Source organism: Thalassophryne amazonica, chromosome 22 (genome assembly GCF_902500255.1).
Source record: "Thalassophryne amazonica chromosome 22, fThaAma1.1, whole genome shotgun sequence".
NCBI classification, from domain to species: Eukaryota; Metazoa; Chordata; class Actinopteri; order Batrachoidiformes; family Batrachoididae; genus Thalassophryne; species Thalassophryne amazonica.
This window is the reverse complement of record NC_047124.1, coordinates 16,188,602-16,208,549: the sequence shown is the minus strand read 5'-3', so window position 1 is coordinate 16,208,549 and position 19,948 is coordinate 16,188,602. Positions and strand designations below refer to the sequence as shown.

General features: G+C 39.3%; 1 protein-coding gene across 2 annotated transcripts; it reads left to right on the top strand.

Annotated features, from left to right (window-relative positions):
* The first annotated feature begins 934 nt into the window (after positions 1-934).
* Positions 935-19,299, top strand: si:ch73-252i11.1 (uncharacterized protein LOC553517 homolog). Of its 2 annotated transcripts, XM_034163532.1 has the most exons (13): positions 935-1,256; positions 5,068-5,206; positions 5,697-5,953; positions 5,996-6,303; positions 11,590-11,640; positions 11,789-11,915; positions 12,015-12,180; positions 12,737-12,857; positions 12,954-13,050; positions 14,313-14,394; positions 16,217-16,347; positions 16,457-16,608; positions 17,068-19,299. In XM_034163532.1, exons 1-13 carry the CDS (start codon positions 985-987, stop codon positions 17,559-17,561), a joined length of 2,397 nt encoding a protein of 798 aa, XP_034019423.1. In that variant the 5' UTR covers positions 935-984; the 3' UTR covers positions 17,562-19,299. The 2 variants fall into 2 exon arrangements, with proteins under 2 accessions (XP_034019423.1, XP_034019422.1); XM_034163531.1 differs by having other exon boundaries at positions 5,697-6,303.
* The last annotated feature ends 649 nt before the right edge of the window (positions 19,300-19,948 follow it).

The window sequence follows — 19,948 nt, the reverse complement described above, 5'->3', positions numbered from 1 at the left end:
TCTGATGGTTAATAATCCCATTAATCCATTTGATCGCTTTGGGTGAAGAGACTGTCTCGGAACTACAAAATGACGTATGTGCAGTGGAGGCAGGGAGGACCAATTTTTAGAGGTGGACCGTTCAGTCTGCAACACCACTTCAATGGAAAAACAAATGCAAACCAGCATGAAATACGAAATACAACATCTACGGCCAATTTAGAGTCACCAGTTCACCTCACCTGAATGTCTTTGGATGTGGGAGGAAGACAGAGCACCTGGAGGAAACTCACACAAACACAGGGCGAACATGCAAACTCCGCACAGAAAGACCCAGGCGGGAGGTGATCCCAGGACCTTCTTGCTGTGAGGCAACAATACTAACATAGGTAGTTCTCAAAAACTGATTTTGCAATAAGGCGACTCGTGAGGGAAGCCACCAAGACACCCATGACAAATCCAAAAGTGCTATTTTTGTAGGTGTTGCGCAACGCATTGCGCAACGTTTGTCTTTTGCATCAGCACTTATACAGCTTCATGGTGGGGTGAAACAGAGAACAAATTTCTTCGAAAGATTATGTGACAATTCTCCTGCAATTTGTCAGAAGTCACATGGGAGACTCAGGCCAAGATCTGATCTGTTTCTCTTCTCTGTTCCACTTTGCCATTAGGCAGTGACTGGTGGCAGGACTTACTTTTTTTTTTTTTTTTTACACATACATACACACCCACGAGTGAAAATAAAGAGCCGCACATTTGCATTTGTCACACATTAAAACAACTTGAATTGAACATTTTTGGCCCTTTATGGCATCTCACATTCTAACTAGCAGCACATTGCCGCCCCCATGCGGATGTGAGCTGCGTTGCAGCCTTTAAAGGCAGCAGTTTAAGTTTCGGTTTCCAAACGTCGGAAATGAGAGCGAAGTTTTGCTGTAACACCGAACTCAGCCAACAGGTTTCTCAGTGTTCGTGGAGGCAAACAGAAGGAGAGGATTAAATGATATGGATTCAGCAATACTGAAGAAAATCTGCGCCAGTAAAGGATCACTGAACACCTGTGATTTGCTGTGTGACCTCGGGTTGAGTGATCCCACAGATTTCTTTCAACTTATTAGTGATCGAGACAAGTTTGTTTTTTGTTTTCCTGACGGCCAGCAGCTGGTGGTGGCGAGGATCAACCTGAGAGTATGCCGAATCAAAGACTGTCCACGATGCAGAGGTTTACATGTTTGTAAAAACTTTCTCTACAGTGGATCCTGCCACTACGACCGCAGGTAAACTGGAATCCTCATTTTCTATTTTCAAACGGGCCGGTTGAGATTAGCACATAATGTGTGGCCTGCAGCCTTCTTATCATACCATTAAAGTAAAGGGTGAACTGTTTTATTTATTTATTTATTGTTGACTCCTCTGAATGGGCGCTTGAAGCTGGTCCCTAAAACTATTTCCCAACAAGGCTCATGTTAAAATGTCCAACTTGACAGTATGTGACCGGAGGACCTTTGTGGCCAGGACGGCGGAGGGAATCGAGCCCCGGACGGCTCAAACTAAAGACCAGAACTATACCAGGTCAGCCAAAGGGGAGTTCCCTGTTAGCCAGGCTAACGGGAACTTCTTATCAGTCCGGACTTCACCTTGCTACAAGTAGAAATATATGTTTACAGCCCAGAACAATAAAGGGTTTTGGTCTGTTTTGTTAGTGTCCTTCTCCGTGACAACTGTATGGAAGTGAGATTCCTCCGGCAGATATCTGGGCTTACACTCGTGGACAGGGTGAGAAGCTCGGCTATCTGAGAGGGACTCAGAGTAGAGCTGCTGCTTCTTCACATCGAAAGGAGCCAGCTGAGGTGGTTCGGGCACCTGGTGAAGTTGCCCTTTGTCGCCTCTCTAGGGTCGGACAGGGAGGAGGCCCTGGGGAAAACCCAGGACACTCTGGAGAGATTGTATTTCCCAGATAGCTTGGGAACGCCTTCCCCCGGGAAGAGTTACAGGACTTTGCTGATGATAGGGAAGTGTTGATAGGGAACTGCTGCCACCCTGACTCAGATCCAGATATGCAGCTGAAAATGAATTAATGAATAATTAGGGGTGTGGTTGCTTTGATTGATATGTCAAGTCCAGAACCTCACTAGTGGGGACCACTGCTATCTGTTGTGGACTACCTGTCTTTTCTGAGCATCTTAGTACAAATATCTGTCATAATATGTCTTTTTGTGTGGTTAATTGTACTCATGGACCATCTAATAAGTCTGTGCTCCAGTGTTTCCGCCGAGTGAAATTTTCGTGTCATTTGTATGATAGCAGCGTTAGCAGGTATTGATAGCTTGGTTACATTAGCACTATAACTTTTACTGCCTGAATCATAAAGTGTCATGGGTTTTTTTTTTGTCGCTAAGTTTTGTATAATGTCATTTTATTAAGGAATAGACATTATAAAATAGGTGTGAAGGTAATTTGGAGGGTGCTGAGCTCACATGCACAGTTTAACATTTTTACACATTTCTGCAGCCCTGCTGTAAAATCAAGCAGGTTATATCTTTCTTTCGCAAATATGTATTACGACTTATAACTCCCCCAAAAATACAAAATTGTCAACTTGTGATTTTTTTTTAAAGCAAGCACATGAAGCTAACATTTAATCAAAAGAGTGTTGCTAGCAAAAATCACTAAAATTAGCAAGCTAACAAACATCAATATGCTCAAATTATGCCGACTATCAAACAGTAATATTTAAGTTAAATCATTTAAATACGCGGTCTGTCCAAAAAGTATCGGACCTTTTTATTTTTTGCAAAAACCATATGGATTTGAATCACGTGTGATTGCATCAGCCAAGCTTGAACCTTCGTGCGCATGCGTGAGTTTTTTCACACCTGTCGGTTGCGTCATCCACCTGTGAGCAGGGTTTGAGTGAGCAGTGGTCCACCCCTCTCGTCGGATTTTTATTGCAAATAAATGTCTGAACGATTTGGAGCTTTGCTGCATCAAATTTTTCCAGAAACTGTGAGAGACCTCCAGCTGGACACCATTCGGAAAATTTAGATGGTTTTCAGCAACGATTTTATGGGGATTACACAGATTAAGGAGTGCTCCAGCCGGTTTAAAGACCGCCCACAGCGTCTGAGAGCGCAGCGCACTCTGAGTGCCGATCGACAGGCTCAAACCGTGCTCAAACAACCAGATCATTTCCAACGTGAAGGCTTTGTTGATCCAGGACGTCGTCTAACTTTCGCAAAAAAGGCAGAAGGCGTGGACATCAGCACTTTTTCTTTATTTTACTTTGTGCCATGCGGCTCCGCCGCGACGCGCAGAGTTCCTCCGCACGTCTGTCTCAATGTGTCGAAAAAGTGCTGATGTCCACGTCTTCCGCAATTCCTGTGCTAGTCAGACGACATACCGGATCAAGACAGCGTCCAGTTTAGAAATGAACGGCACATTCCACTGTTACAGGAGTTTTTGTCATGGAAAGAGGAGCGGAGGAACTCCGCGCGGAGCCGCGTGGCGCAAAGCAACGCCGTGATGAAGCCTCACAGGACATGTTGGGGCATGTCCAGCTCATGCACAATTTCTTGGATACTCACACGACTGAAAAGCAACCGGAAGTCATCTGAGCCATCTGAAAGCCGTCCTGTGAGACCAACACGGAGGTGGTTTTGTCCCGTGCCATGAGCGGCATGGTGGCGCAATCCTCCGCTTCTCTTTCCATGAAAAAACTCTTGTAACAGTAGAATGTGCCGAAAAAGTGCTGATGTCCACGCCTTCTGCCTTTTTTGTGAAAGTTAGACGACGTCTCGGATCAACAAAGCCTTCACGTTGGAAATGATCTTGTTGTTTGAGCGGGCTTTTTTTTTTTCTTGATTAACCATCATCACCTTCTCCTTTCTTTATTTCTTAACCATAGTTCAAACACACTTTAAGCTACAACTGCATCTTGGCTACTTCTCACCACCAGGGTTTGCATTGATAATAAAGCAAATGCAGTAAATTTGGTTTTTATAGTTTGATACTTTTTACCAGGGGGTGCTTGTTTATTTTTGAGCCAAAACGTTTCCACCAGGATTTTGTTGGACTGTGTCGGGTAGACCTTAGACCCTCCAGAGAGGTCCAAGGACAATGTTAAAAGTGTACAAAGAACTTTATACTCTTGTGAAGAGTTTTGTTCTCACGTCGTATTGATCTGACTAACATTGACGCGGCAAAATAGTCACCCCCGCATAGCATGATAATCAAGTTGGTTTTTAATGCAGTTCGTACATTGTCAAACCAGAATGGAACACAGGAACAGTCATGAGTCACTACACCGAGGTATCTAGTTCTCCTTCAAATATCTTTGAAGGAGAACTAAGTCTTTTGGGGTCCTCCTGGTGCTTCCTGTCTTACTGTATCGTTGTGAGATTTGGATGGTAGCCAGTGAGTCAAGGCAAAAATCCTTGTAGCATTTCTGGGTATTGCTGGAATTAATTTGTCTCGAACTAAAGCCAAAACATTTTGGTCGTGTGGTGCATTTCTCTGATCGCTATCCAGTGCGAAGATGCCTCAGTATTCTTGAGGTTGGCCAACCGGACGTTTAATTTCTAGGGGTGGGTTTTGTCTGTGAACACATCGCCAAACTCAGTACGATTACATGTAATTTGGTCACTTTTCAAAGGGTTCAGACTCGTCAATAAAGTCAATTTATTCTATAATGCTTCATTTCAGGTCAGCTTGGTGTTTAAATCTCACAGTTCCAGGCAATGAGAGCTATCAACTGGCTGATAGAAGCAAGTTAGAGACAAAAGCAAACTGGCCGATTTCAGTAGAACTGCATACAACCCGAGTGCGCCTTTGGATTGTCCACTTCACTGAAGTGACGTAGCGCCATCTTAAAGAATAGAGGACCTCAATGGCCAAAGAAAGCTAAGAGGATGCCTGTGTTTCACCTGGCTGTAGCAGATAGATGGTGTGGCGATGGATCAGTTGTATGGGTGGTTTCCATCCAGGACCCAAGGTGGTGCCATAGTGTGGGCAGTTCTTTGAGAACAGAATCTTGCTGAGTATCATGCGTTGTGTTCCAGCTGTGGTTGAACATTTGATGTTGCTTCATAGGAGAGGAGGATGTAGGTTCTCCCACCAGCTGGACTCTGACTACAACATGGAGATCCTGAGAGGACACGGCCTTGAGAACCTGACCAGGACAGAGTTGTGCACGCTGCTGCTGCAGAGCGACAATGCACTCCTGCCATCTGTAAGTCTGGAAAAACAACCGTCTTGAAGTGTGCATTAGAAGATGGGTTCCTAAATGCAAACCAGTTTAAAAAAAAGAGCAATTTATAGTCCAGAAAATACGGTAACCCATTCACAAAAAAGTTATCAATTGACTGATCAGATAATTACTTGCTTCACAATAGAATAATTTATGGGAGGTGATGGTCTAGTGGTTAAGCTTTGGGCTTGAGACCAGAGGATCCTCAGTTCAAACCCCAACCTGACTGGAAAAGCACTAAGGGCCCTTGGGCAAGGTCCTTAATCCCCACGTTGCTCCTGATGTGTAGCAAGCGCCTTGCATGGTAGCACCCTGACGTGTGTGGCTGTGTTTGTGTGAATGGGTGAATGTAATTGTAAAGCACTTTGAGCGTCTGATGCAGATCGTATTTACCATTTATTTACCATTTCTCCTTTCATTTACTGTTGATTGTAACCAAATTTTCTTCATTTTTTTCTCTTCGTTCCTACAGATTTGTTACGATTACAACAATGGCAATGGGGAGCATGGCCGATGTAAAGACGGCAATGACTGTAAGAGACTCCACATCTGTGAGAAGTCCCTGCAGGGTGACTGTCACTGCCACAGGAGTCACAATTTCAATTGTCAACAGCCGTTAAAAAATCTGCACGATAAAGCCGTGCCTGACCACCTCATCAGCTCTTTGAAGTCGATTTATTTCAATAAACAGGCTTTGAGAGACCATGACAACAGTGCCAACAAAGGCAACAACAGGGGCGACAAAGGCTACAACAAAGGCAACAATAGGGGCAACAAAGTCTACAATAAGGACAAAAAAGGCAACAACTCTCAAAAGCAACAACAAAATTGTTCTACCAGTGATGCAGTCACCAATAATGGTCCAACCACAACCCAAGAGCAAGACCCCAACAAAAAGCCAAGTGATGGCAATTTGGGCAATAAAGCCAATGAAGGTGAAGGCAACAGTCAGGAGCTGAAAAGAACCACTTTGACTAATAACATCCCTGACACCGTCCGGAATGCAGAAGTGAACGGCAAAGATGGACTGGATACAAAAGCAAAGGAAAAGCCTCAGAGAAACTTGGGGTCTGCCAAAGGTAATGTCACTATACCAGTCTGTCATTGTAGTCTCAAATGAATTCAAACAATGTAAGCTGTTGTATGTAACATCTGTAGGCTTATTTAATACTATAAATGACCATGCATGTATTTTCATGTGTAAAACAGTGACATAAATCTTTTTAGCACTGTGGCATAGCGTACACTTCCACCGTTTAAACAAAAATTAGGTATGCTCCATTGAACATCCCTCACTGTAATATGTACCACGGCATTGTGTTGGCTTGATCACTTTCTAGCCCATGGGCCAAGCAGGTTTTCGGTACCACTTAAGGTGACGAAACAACACTTAGAATCCAGCCTCAGTGTATCATTGCGACACAGAAATGTATGATAACCATCCCAGGGTGGTATCTGTAGCCAGCTAGGGGTCAATGAAGAATTCCACAGAGGTCAAAATGTAAAAATGCTCCAATCATGTTGAAATCTACACCACATTATTTGTCTGATCATAAAGATTCCAAAAAGGTATAGTTTGGACTGTCTATGACCTAACATTCTGGAGTTATGGGGTAAAAACAACACTAATGGTGACAAAGGTTAGTGTGACAAGTGACAAAGTTTTTTATTCGGCACACAAAATATTCAAATAGAAAAAAATGAACAATTCCACAAACAAACACAGACAAAACTAGTGAGTCCGAAAGGGCGTGGGCTGAAGCAAAGCTTATTAGCGCCCACCCCTGCTGGTACAAGTCCAACAATTCTAATCAGTCATATTTACATAAATACAAATTCACTACTACATGTCGACACACAGACATACACATCAATATACTATTCACTTATAATTATATTTATATAGTACCAGATCACAAGAAAGTCCAATCAAGGCACTTTACGCCAGTAAGGACTAACCTTACTAACCCCCAGAGCAAGCACTAGGCAACTGTGGTGAGGAAAAACTCCCTATAAGGAAGAAACCTCAAGCAGACCAGGCTCTTGGGGGTGACCCTCTGCTTGGGCTGTGCCATATATACCTATATACATATGTATATACTTTACAAACATAAATATATACATATATATACATACATATACACAGTCACTTATATACATATACACCTACCCATATCTATATATCTACATACGCATATACATACCCACACATTCAAATATACAATAAGTCCCACTTATAAATTGAACATTCCCTATAAATCAAATTATATTTGCTTCTTTATGATACTTAGACATGATGTTCTTTTTGAGTAGTTTCTTAAATCTTACTAAGGTACTACTCATTCTAACCTCTGTTGAACATTTGTTCCATTTCCTCACCCCAACCACAGACACACAGAAACCCTTTACATTTGTTCTTACTGGTGGTTTCATAAAAATTGCACAACCTCTTAAACTATATCTGGATTCCCTCAATCGGAACAGACTCTGGACATGTCTCGGTAAGGCTTGGTTTTTCGCTCAAAATAAAGTTTGAATTGTAATGTAATCGACCAAATCTATGAATTTTAATACATTTAAAGACACAAATAGAGAATGAGTTGGTTCACTGTTGGTTCGTTTTTGCAAAAGGAATATTGGATTGGTATTTGATTTGTAAGTGTTTCCCCATGACTCAACACAATATGTCATATATGGTACCATCAGAGAATGATATAAAGTAAGTAACCCTTCTTGCGGCAGTAGGTCTTTGGCTTTATACAAAATGGCTATAGTTTTTGACAATTTTGATTTCACATAATTTATATGTGGTTTCCAGCTAAGTTTATTATCAATTATAACACCTAAAAATTATTCTCTGTTACTAACTCAATTTCCTTATTGTTTATAGTTAAATTTTTACATTTGGGTGCCTGTTTATTTCCAAATATAATACATTTAGTTTTCCCAAGGTTGAGTGACAACTTATTAGCGTCAAACCAAACCTTAAATTTTTCCAGTTCTTTCTCCACTATGTCCAGAAGCTGTTCAAGATTTTCACCGCTACAGAACACAGTTGTATCATCCGTAAAAAGGACACATCTCAGTGAACTCGACACCCAACTTATATCATTTATATAGATTATAAACAACAAAGGACCCAGCACTGAGCCCTGCGGCACCCCACGTGACATCCCTGAGTTCAGAATTTGTATTACTGAATTGAACATACTGAAATCTGCCTTGTAAATAACTAGCTATTCATTCGTATGCCAGACCTCTGATTCCATATTTCTGCAGTTTAGTTAATAGTATTCCATGGTTAATTGTGTCAAACGCTTTCTGTAAATCAAAAAAAAAAACACCCATTGTGTATTGTTTATTGTCAATTGCAGTTGCTATACTTTCCACAAAGTCCATCAAAGCATGTGATGTAGTTCGAGACCTTCTGAATCCATATTGTTCTTCACAAATGATGTTATGCTTCAGTAAATAATCATTTAATCTTTTAGAAAATATTTTTTCCAAAATTTTGGAAAATTGTGGCAGGAGTGATATAGGTCTATAATTAGAAAATGTGTGCTTGTCACCAGTTTTAAACAGAGGAATTACTTTGGCTATTTTCATTTGAGAAGGAAATTTACCAGTACTTAGTGACATATTGCAAATATAATTGAACGGTTTTACTATACAATCAATAACTTTTTTTAATAAAGCCATATCCAAATTATTAAAATCAGTCAATTTCTTACTTTTTGAACCATGAACCAGATCAAGTATTTCCCTTTCATGAGTACCACCAATGAACATTGAAACAGATTTGTTAAACGTTGAATTATTTACCCAGAAGTTATTAGTTGATGAGTCAATTTTACTGGCAAGATTTTTACCCACATTAACGGAGTATTCATTAAAGTGTTCAGCAATAGACTCGTCGTTATCAATCGTGATGTAGTTGTTACTCTGAAAAAATGAAGGATAATCTCTAGTTACTTTTTTACTATTTCATTTAATATGTTCCATGTGTTTTTGATGTTATTTCTATTTTTGACAAGTAACTCATTATATCTTTTTTTTTACTGAGTCTCATGATATTGATTAACTTATTCTTATATGTTTTATACTTACTTTCAGCTTCCTTAGTTCGTAGTTTTATGAATTGTTTATATAGTACGTTTTTCTTTTTACATGCCCTCTGAAGCCCCTTAGTTATCCATGGTTTGTTGCTATATTGATTTCTATATATTTTGTCAACAAATGGACAGTGTTTATTATACAAACTGGAAAAAATGGAAATGAAAGCATCATATGACCTGTCAACATCATCAACAAAAACATCCGACCAATTCTGACTTGATAAATCCTCCCTTAAATTATCAATTGTTTCAGGTGTTACTTTTCTACTCATGAATTTGATATTGCTTCGATACATACAACAACCCTCCAATGCAAAGACTGAGAAAACTGGCAAGTGATCACTGATATCACTGACCAGTAGTCCCCCACTAAGATTACCGGCTATAACGTTAGTTAAAATATTGTCAATGAGAGTTGTTGTATCCATAGTTATTCTGCTAGGATGAATGATGGTTGGAAACAGTCCTAAACAGTACAAGGTGTTTATAAATGAGGTAATTTGTGGATGATTGTGAGGGTTTAAAAAAATCTATATTGAAATCTCCACAGACAAATAAATGCTTATTTCTGTTGATTTTGTTGTACATTCCTAAGATAATGTCTTCAAAGGTGTCAATATTTGTCCCAGGAGCTCTGTAAATGCAACTAACAACCATGTTTTTGGAGTTTCTAGATGTAATTTCTATGGTAACACATTCCATGATGTTGTCCACTGTAAATGACATGTTGTTAATGAGTTTACAGTTATAATCTGACCTTACAAACAATGCAACGCCAGTTTGTACAGGGGTCAAAAGTTTAAGTTGCTCCAATTTCAGTAAAAAAATTATGCAAATTATTGTTTGGGTTAATAGGGTTCTAAAAAGGGATAGTTTGCACTAGGGCTGCAACAAACGATTATTTGGATCATCGATGAATCTGATGGGGTTTTGCCATGATTAATCGGATTAGCGGGGAATTTTTAAAAAATGTGCCAGACAAATAATTTTTCTCTCCTTCCATCACTTTATTTAACAACAGAACATTATTTGAAAACTTAAAATACTTGAAAATCAACAAATCGTCAAATGTCCCTTGGCTGTTGAAATATAAAATAATAAAGAATAAAACAGTTTACAATAAAGAACAAAAATAATTATTTCAAATGACATTGCTTTATCAAAGTGATGAGTTGCCATAAAACAACATTGAAACATATAAATGTTATAAAATATATGGTGAAAAAAAGGTATTTTTGTTGCTGCAAATGAGCAATTAGCATAACCAGTTAACCATAAAACCTAAATCAAAAACTGTAGCCTGACTCATTATATGTGCAACATTCTCTGTATAACTTGTAAACTATGTGGTCATTTCACAATGACACATGTGACTCATGTCTCTTTCTCTAAAATGGTATTGTAGCATTATTAGTTATTATTATTGTTGCTATTATTATTAATATATAAATAAAAATACATTTAAAAATATTATAATTTGTAATACATTTGACTCTTTTACAACAACAAACACTGAGCTATTAATTATTATACAGAAAACAAATGCACAAACATGCCGAAATGCCAGCAGCTTAATGCTAACTTTAACATTGAAAATGCCATAGACATGCTAACGCATTAGCATCGGCGTTAGCATAAAATACATCTATCAACTGTTTCATAAGACCATAACAGGCCAGTTTAACATAAAAAGGTAAATATTTCTTAGTCATATGCTCTTTAGGGTTTTAATGGGGGAAAAATTAAGATAAAGGGGAATAAAACAAATGAAACCAACGAAGCAGCAGCTCGAAGTACTCCTTCATTGGTTCAAGATTCAAAGCACAGCTCGGTTGATTATATGGAAGAAACAAAACATTTGCGGTAAAACAAAGTTATTTAGCAACTAATCGATGACTAAATTAGTTCACAACTATTTTAATAATCGATTTTAATCGTTTAATTCGATTAGTTGTTTCAGCTCTAGTTTGCACCATCTGTCATGCTTAGTTATCATGTACAAGTCATAGAATCCAATGGACGTCAACCTTGTTTGACCTTTACTTTGGAGACCAAACATTCAACACAGTCAAAACTATTTCATTTATTAATCCTTTTATTTCAACCAATAACTTGCATCATTGGGATCAACAGCTAGGGATTTAAATCATAACTCGTCTACACCTGAAAAGCCTAAAACATGCTATTTGTGTGTGTGTGTGTGGATGGGGACTCACATGCATCACTTCAATGCTTTTTTCTTTCTTATAGATAAAACAGAAATCTGTTTGTTCTTCGTCAAAGGTACCTGCAAGTACGAAGGTGAGTGAATAGATGATGATTGAAAGCAGTTTCACGTGCAGCACGTATCCAACAGCCTTCCTCTTCTGTCGGCTAGCACGATTGTCAGTCATTGCATCAGTTGAATGAGGTATAATGAAGCATGTTTTTATGCCGCGTTCATTTTCAGAACGGTGTTATAAAGCGCACTACAAGCTGCCGTACAGGTGGGAGTTACAAGAAGGCGATCATTGGACGGCCTTACCGAATAACGAGAGCATCGAGAAGGACTACTGTAACCCTGAAAACACATACGGGTACTCTGACCATAGAATCACAGTATGTTATGTTGCTGTTCCATAAATCATAGTTTAAAATGAACATAATTGTTTGTTTTTTTATTATCATTATTCAAGTGTTGGCAGACCAGCTGTAAGTTTTGACACGATGACCTGTGGTGCGAACAAAGTCCGACGGCTCTCCACACCTTCTTATGTACTCGAGCCAAATTTTATTCTGACCACACAGTGGGTTTGGTACTGGGAGGATGAGTCTGGAGTATGGAATCAATACGCTGCAACTGTGAGTATCAAGTTCCGAGACGTTCGGTCTGTGTGATGCTTTATAGCGGCAACTGACAAATTAAAGGAAAAAAACAGCATGAACTGCTGTAGTAAGGTGTTGGGCCACAGCATGACCCCAAAGCATGTTTAATGTACAGTAACTTGGCATTAATTCTGCAAGAGCGATCGTTCTTTTTTGGCTTATTGATATTTTTTGTATTTATTACCGGAGCTTACAACAAATCTGAGTTAATGTTTTATATATTATTCTACCAAGCTACATCCAAAATGGGTCCCAACTCAGTGAGTTGTGTTTTTTCTCACATGGACAGATGGATGGACGGACACAAATTACTGGAAACACATGTGCTACCACTGACTGTGGTGTGTAAAAAAAAAAAAAAAAAAAAAAAATGTTGCTTGGAAACACAGTGTTCTTTGTTCCTGACAGTCCTCTGATTGGCCAGAAAAACTGCAAAAAAATGCCAAATGTATCTGATTCGTATTCGACATGATTGGTCCGTTGCATTTTCAGAAGTCTCTCATGTTAAATAGTTCCGCGTCTTGTGTTGCAGACCAGTGGACACAAAGCATCAGACATTGATAGCGTCGCACTGGAGCAGAAGTTTGTGAACAATGACAGCGATGAGGTGGAGTTCAAGGCCGGCTCACAGACTTATTCGCTGAGCTTCAAGGGTTCGTAGAACTAATAAATAATTTTTACATCCAGGTTTTCCTGTGAATTAAATCGGTGGTGTATAATAATGTTTTTTTTTTTTTTTCCCCACCCAGACATGATACAAGTAAATAAGCAATATGGTACAAAGAAGGTTGTAAGAAGACGACCTCGATTTGTCTCCACAGAAGATATCCAAGCAAAGAGAGTGAGGTACCACGGGTTACTCTGGTTTCAAATGTTTAGCATGTCATATAGACACGTCGGAGGTCTTCCTGTGGTAGAATAGAGAACATGTTAACGTTATAAGAACTGGCTGCCATACTAAGCTAGTCTTTTTCTTTTTTTCGGGGGGCATTTCACATCCAGATTGACCAAGTCCAGGTTGTACAAAGTACAATATGGCTGAACATATTCACAAACAATCAATCAATCAATCAATTTTTTTTTTTTATAGCGCCAAATCACAACAAACAGTTGCCCCAAGGCGCTTTATATTGTAAGGCAAGGCCATACAATATATATATATATTGTTTATATACAATATAAACAAGGCAAAGAACTGAGAAAAATACAAAAAATTGGTGGTAGCGATTACGCGGATCAACAGAGGGAAGTCGTGCTAGGAGCCTACATGTGGAACACACTTCTTAACTTGCTAGTTTGCTGAGTTTTCCCTCATTTGTATTGTTGGGAGATGCTCTTTATGCATTTACTTGACAACTATTTACCCAGTCCTTTCCGCAAGGAGCCTCCTACCATCGTTAAAACATAGCTTTTTGCAGTGGGTTTGGGAGACAGTATGTACTGTGTGCTAGGAAGCTAGGTTTAGAAAGCTAGCAACCATTGAAGGCTAATAAACTAGCTCCTTCAATTCAGTTGACTGACAATTCAATTTATTTCATTTATATTGCACCAAATCACAACAAAGCTGTCTCAAGGCACTTCACACAAATAAGGTCTAACCAACCCCTAGAGCAAGCACATAGGCGACAGTGGTAAGGAAAAACTCCCTGTCATAGTACTGAGGAAGAAACCTAAAGCAGACCAGACTCAAAGGGGTGACCCACTGCTTAGGCCATTCTAACAGTTACAAGGTTTTTGCAAAGTTTGCAAAGTCAGTGGTGAAATACTTGTAGTTGTGTAAGTGACAAGAAGCTAGGTTAAAACATTGTGTTTATGTTATGTTTTGCAGCTGTATTAGTTCGTCAAGGCTTGTTTTTTTTTGGTTATAGTTTTCCATGTGCATATTCCACACAGCTGGATGATAAAAACCGGAAAATTTTGCCTCTTACAAATTTACCGGTAGCCTCTCATGGCTGCTGTCATCTCCGTAAACAAATCCATTTTGTTGCGTTCACATTGCCACATTTTGGATTGCTCTTGTTATAAATAAACTATTGTTTTGCTTTGTTTTGTTTTTTAAATGTCTCAACTTGACAAGAAAACCAACACTGTTTGCTTTCTGTTTATAGACGGCCACTGGGTCAACCTTCAAATTTCACCACGATACCAGCTCACTGGGACAAGTCACACATCCCTCAGATTGGATATGAGGTACGGTGATTCAAATATTGTCTAATGAAACTTTGTAACGTCTTAGAATCGGCCCATTTGGCTTTTCATTTAGTCCTCCACTAGTCTGGTTAGCCTTTATACTGACTGGATCCTGCTCATGGCACAGGCTGATGTGAAATCTTTGGTTTCACATCACATCGCCGCATCGGTAAGTTCAGTAAAACATGGACTGGTGCAACCTCCTCAATTAGGGGTTGTACAAATGGGAATGTACCTGGCAATTTTTTTGAACACTGTAGGCAGCTACTGCAATGATGCCAATGCAATTGTTAATGATTGCTCAAAAGACGGGAAGGAGGTAAAAGTGAGTGTGAATTTTTTTTAATCTTTTTTTCTGAAATGTGAGCAGTAAAACAAAAACTGTTGGACTATTTGGAAAAGTATAGTAGTTTCTTCAACTTCTGGTAAGATTAACAATGTCTTTGCACAAAATCTTCCACTAAAGTGCCGTATTTGCCTTTAGTTTCTCAGCTCCCTCTGATTGGAATGTTCTCCAATCCCAAGTGAAATTGTCCAGACTGACCTCCTTGAACACCTTCCGATCTATCCTACGCGATCGTGAATGGGATTCGTTTGTGCGATGCCTTCGTTTCTAAATCTAAATCTTCTTGAGACTTCATATCATGTGCAATGTTATGACCAAGACGATTGTATTTTATTTAGCACCAATGTTCGCATGTCCTTGTAAAAGAGGTTTCGATCTCAATGGAATTTCTACCTGATTAGATAAAGGCTATAATTATTATTTGTGTATCCTTGTCAAGGATGAGCCAAAGAATGGTCTAATGGAATTGTCAGTCAATCAAGGACCAGTTTGATGACAGAAACTATGTAATTCCTCAGACTTTACACAGTCTCAGAATCAAAGGACTTGTGATGAAAAATAAAACAAACATCAAAAGAAAGCTAAATCAAAGATCAAAGGCAGCATATACCCCTTGATCTCTATTACTGCCAGTGTTTAATCAACCTTTCTGTAGCTCAGTGGGACTACCAATATGTTTAACTGGGTCAAGACAATTCCTCTACATTGTCTCAGTCCAATTAGTTCTACATCAAATCAAATCAAATCAACTTTATTTATATAGCGCCAAATCACAACAAACAGCTGCCCCAAGGTGTTTTATATTGTAAGGCAAGGCCATACAATAATTACGGAAAAACCCCAACGGTCAAAACGACCCCCTGTGAGCAAGCACTTGGCGACAGTGGGAAGGAAAAACTCCCTTTTAACAGGAAGAAACCTCCAGCAGAACCAGGCTCAGGGAGGACTGCCCAGTGGACCAGGAAATGTGGACCAGCCTTAGCGAAGTAACCTGCAATGGACTGCTGTCTCATCCAGGGGGAGTCAGACTCTCCAAGTGACCTTATGCGCTGCAGTCTAGAGATAAATTTCAGCACCGATGGGCCACAGGGCCTACATTGGTCTATTTCTTCTTCTACTTCTGCTTCTTTACCCAAGGTCTACCTCTCCACCAGATTTCACTGAAATCCATTCATGTCTTTTTTAAATTTTATTTTAAGATATTGTGTTGACTAGCGTACAAAAATGGCAACACAATCACAACCTCATTGATAATAATAATATGAAGTGGTTATAAATTCAGCTTTGCTGGTGTTATTTTCCAACTGAACAGTTATGAATGATCTCTGTTTTAAATAACGGTCCTGTAACTGGTCACTGACGTTTTTCTCAACAGGTTATATACATTTCTGTGTCATCACTGCATTTAATCAACTATTAATGAATATATTATTTATTATAATTCTTTGCTGTTCTGTGTTTTTTTTTTTTTTTAAGCGAGTTCCCTTGCAACACTTGTCAGCAGAATATACGGAGATCGAAAGCCTTTTCTGTAAAACAATGAAAGGCTATGAGATCACCAAAATTGAAAGGATTCAGAACAAAGCACTTTGGGAAATCTTTCAATGGTATGTGGTTGCATTCCGTCAGTAATATCGTCTTCTTTGACAATCATATATCTTAAATTTACCGGCTTAGTGTTTGGTTTTCTGATTCATTTTTCTTTGTATATAAAAGGCAAAATTCTCAGATGAAGAAATACAACGGTGGGAGAAATGTGACTGAAAAAAAGCTTTTTCATGGCACCAACTTTAAATACGTAGACGCCATCTGCCACAACAACTTTGACTGGAGAATCTGTGGACTTAATGGAACTGCCTTCGGCAGAGGTGAGAGAAGTCTGTTGTTCTCAAATACATGCTGTTAAATTTTAAGATGGGTTGAGATAATTTAATTCTAAAGGTCTCCACTACAAGCACATCTTGATTGTTTCATTTCAATGCCATCGTATTGGTGTATTGAAAGTTATTTGTATTGTTAATATGCTGCAGGGAACCTGGACATCGGCTTAGAAACATTTGCTGTTACACTGATTGACATCCAGCTGCCCGCTTTCATTGCATAGACACCGTTGTTCACCCCAGTTTCACTCATTCACATGTGCTTCCCCACAGCATGGCCTTAAAATCAGTCACAGTGATGCAGATCTTCATGGGTTGTGCAGTATTGTTGGTGGTTGTGACATTATAGCCATAAAGTTGGGAGAACAATTCCATACATTTCTTGAAAGAAAAATAAATCATGGCTGAAACATACAACAAAAATGTTTTTTCTGTCTCAAACCTCAGGAAGTTACTTTGCCAGGGATGCCAGATACTCCCACAACTACACTGGAGATTCTTCTGCCAGACCCATGTTCATTTCACGGGTGCTGGTGGGCAGTTACACCAAGGGGTCCTCCAGCTACACTCGACCTCCATCCAAGGATGGTGGTGACACAAACTTCTACGACAGCTGTGTCGATGATGTCCATGATCCTTCGATCTTCGTAGTGTTTGAGAAGCATCAAATCTACCCAGAGTACCTGCTGCAGTACAAGGACCAGTCCTTTGGTAATCCATACGTCAGTGCAGCAACAAGCTCAGCTTCACAGCCCAGTAGACCGGTGCCCCAGCCCAGCAGACCAACCCCCCTGCCCAGCAGACCAGTTTATCCTGCCAGCATTCCAAATTATCAACCGTCCTTGCGATTTACCCCATTTAGCCAATCTTCAACATATCAGCGAAGTTACTCATCACAGCCAAGCCCAAAGAAAGAGGCTAATTCCTGTGTTATTGCCTAGGCTGCATCCCTGGCTCAACAGTTGGCATGATTGTAGGAGCTTTTTAGAGGGTATCAAAATTAAAAAATACTATTACAATTCATGACAGTAATTAAGACATGGAACTGATCAGGTTGATTCTAGTATATTATACTGCTGCTGGGTTGTGTTTTATGTAAATTTAACATAAATGCATATATATGTGACTTTAATAGTCAAATTTGGGAGTGACAGCAGACAACTAAAACAATCAAAAATGCCTTTGTGTAGTTGTACGCATTTGCTCAGGAAATTTGATATGGAATGCCTTTGTGCCACTACATAGAATAATAATAAAAATGAGTCATAGATGATGCTGCTGTTCCATGACTAGCCTATCAAAACATACAAAATTATGTTTGAACATCTGAGGATGTAAGTCAGCTGGAAGATTTCTAAACAGTTGATGATGTACTGAGGTCCCATTGACCTCCACGGATGCATTACAGATTAGAATAGTACCATATTCCAATTCCACATCATTTGGTATGCACTGCTGAGTTAGCACTTTGTAGAAATAAATGTCCATGTTACTACATATGTAAACACTTGTTATTTTTAGCTACGCATCTTGAAGTAGCTTCTGACTGTTGTAACGATTCTCTCCACCCTCCCTTTGGCCTACATTAACTTGAACAAGTCAAACTGCCACCAGCAGTCATGTTGGGCCTCTGAGTGAAATGAGGCAGGTCATTTCTGATGATCAGTATATTGTAGCTGACTGTACTTCCTGTGACTAAAAAAAACATTTGGCCTGCAGGCCACCCTACACACGAGCAACCCCATCCTGTTTTTTTTGTCTTTACATAAACATAACCAACATTTTATTGCTTCTGCTAGAATATACCATACTGTTTTAAATACGACTGTGTAATGGTTGTCTTATATTCAGGGTTTAGACTTGTATAAATCATATCCACAGTAGTAGTTGGTGGCAAATACCTATGACACCAGTGTGCCTCTCAGGGCTGCAGCAGCCCACCATGCTTACTTACAGTGCTGCACTATGGTGAGACACTCTGATTGTGAAGTCATCTTAATCTGAAAAGAGTCCACTTCAAAAGTAGGGTAAGTTGACCAGGAACTGAGGAGAAGTTATGATGCAAACTTTAAATGCATGGTGATAAATGCATCAGAGTTATCAAACAACTTTCAAGCAGCCAAGAAATACAGTGTAGAAATGTTACAAAATGGTAAGCCCAAAAATCTCTTAAATATCATAAGACTAAGAAAAGTTTACCGTGGTACAAAAATGTGCTTATATATGCAGCACATTCAAATAAAAGTACTCGTGCAAAAGATTTAGTCTTCAGAAAAACTTACAGAGGGTCGTAGGGTCTGTCTTATATTTAGAACAATGCAAAAAAGTTCTAAACCTAAGCAGTTATTTGTATTATCTGCACTATGTTGAACTACATTTTCTACATTTTGACAATGACCTAAATACTACACAGTCTGCCTCGGGTCTTTAATTTGTTAAACCTGTGGGCTTTTTTCAGGCTTTCATGCAGCTATTTGTTCTATATGTTGTTAGTACAAATAATCCAAGATATGGTACTTTATCCTGGGCCCCCGAACCATCAAAGGCCACAGAAACTGTTTCTTGGATACAAAGATTGTGTTTGAAGTGTTGAATACAAAATTTGATTCTGCTTGTTTTGATTTTATGTCCTCGCTTTGTGTTTTTAATTCATAAAATAAAGTTTTGTGATTGCTTGAGGTTTGAGCAGTTCTTGCACTGAACATTTGGCATGTTGAGGTGATGGTCTAATCTATAACTTAGTTATAATGAATGGTTTGAGTTACTGGTGCCTTTCTATTATCTCGAACCAGCCTGGACATTCTTATCTGATCTCTGTCCATCAACAAGGTATTTTCATACAGAGAACCACCACTTTCTGTGGACAGCAGAGGGCAAAGGTAGAGTTGGGAACCACCATCCCACCCCACTAGATGGGACATTGAATATTATATATTGATATTGTCATCCGCCTTCTCGGAAGAGGGATTGTCGTAATTTTGCATCCCACTACTGTACTGACAGCAACACAAAGATCTCCAACTGAAGTCAAAACCAGTCAGACAAATTTATTGCATGAAACCTGCCATTATGAAGTACTACAAAAACCTGAACCACAGGTTCCATCAAGATGCTGACAAGCGACTCAATATTTTTTGTAAAGTTTTACTAACCTGGAAACCAAGACATCAGTCACTATCAGCGCCAGGCGGGTGGACAACAGGTGGAAGCGCCCATTCACTAAAAACCTACATGGACTGTCTAAATGGTGCTGTTGCCAGCTACACACCTTCATGGATTACGGCTCCTCTGACAAGGCTTTGGAGATGGACTGCTGATAAGTTGACAT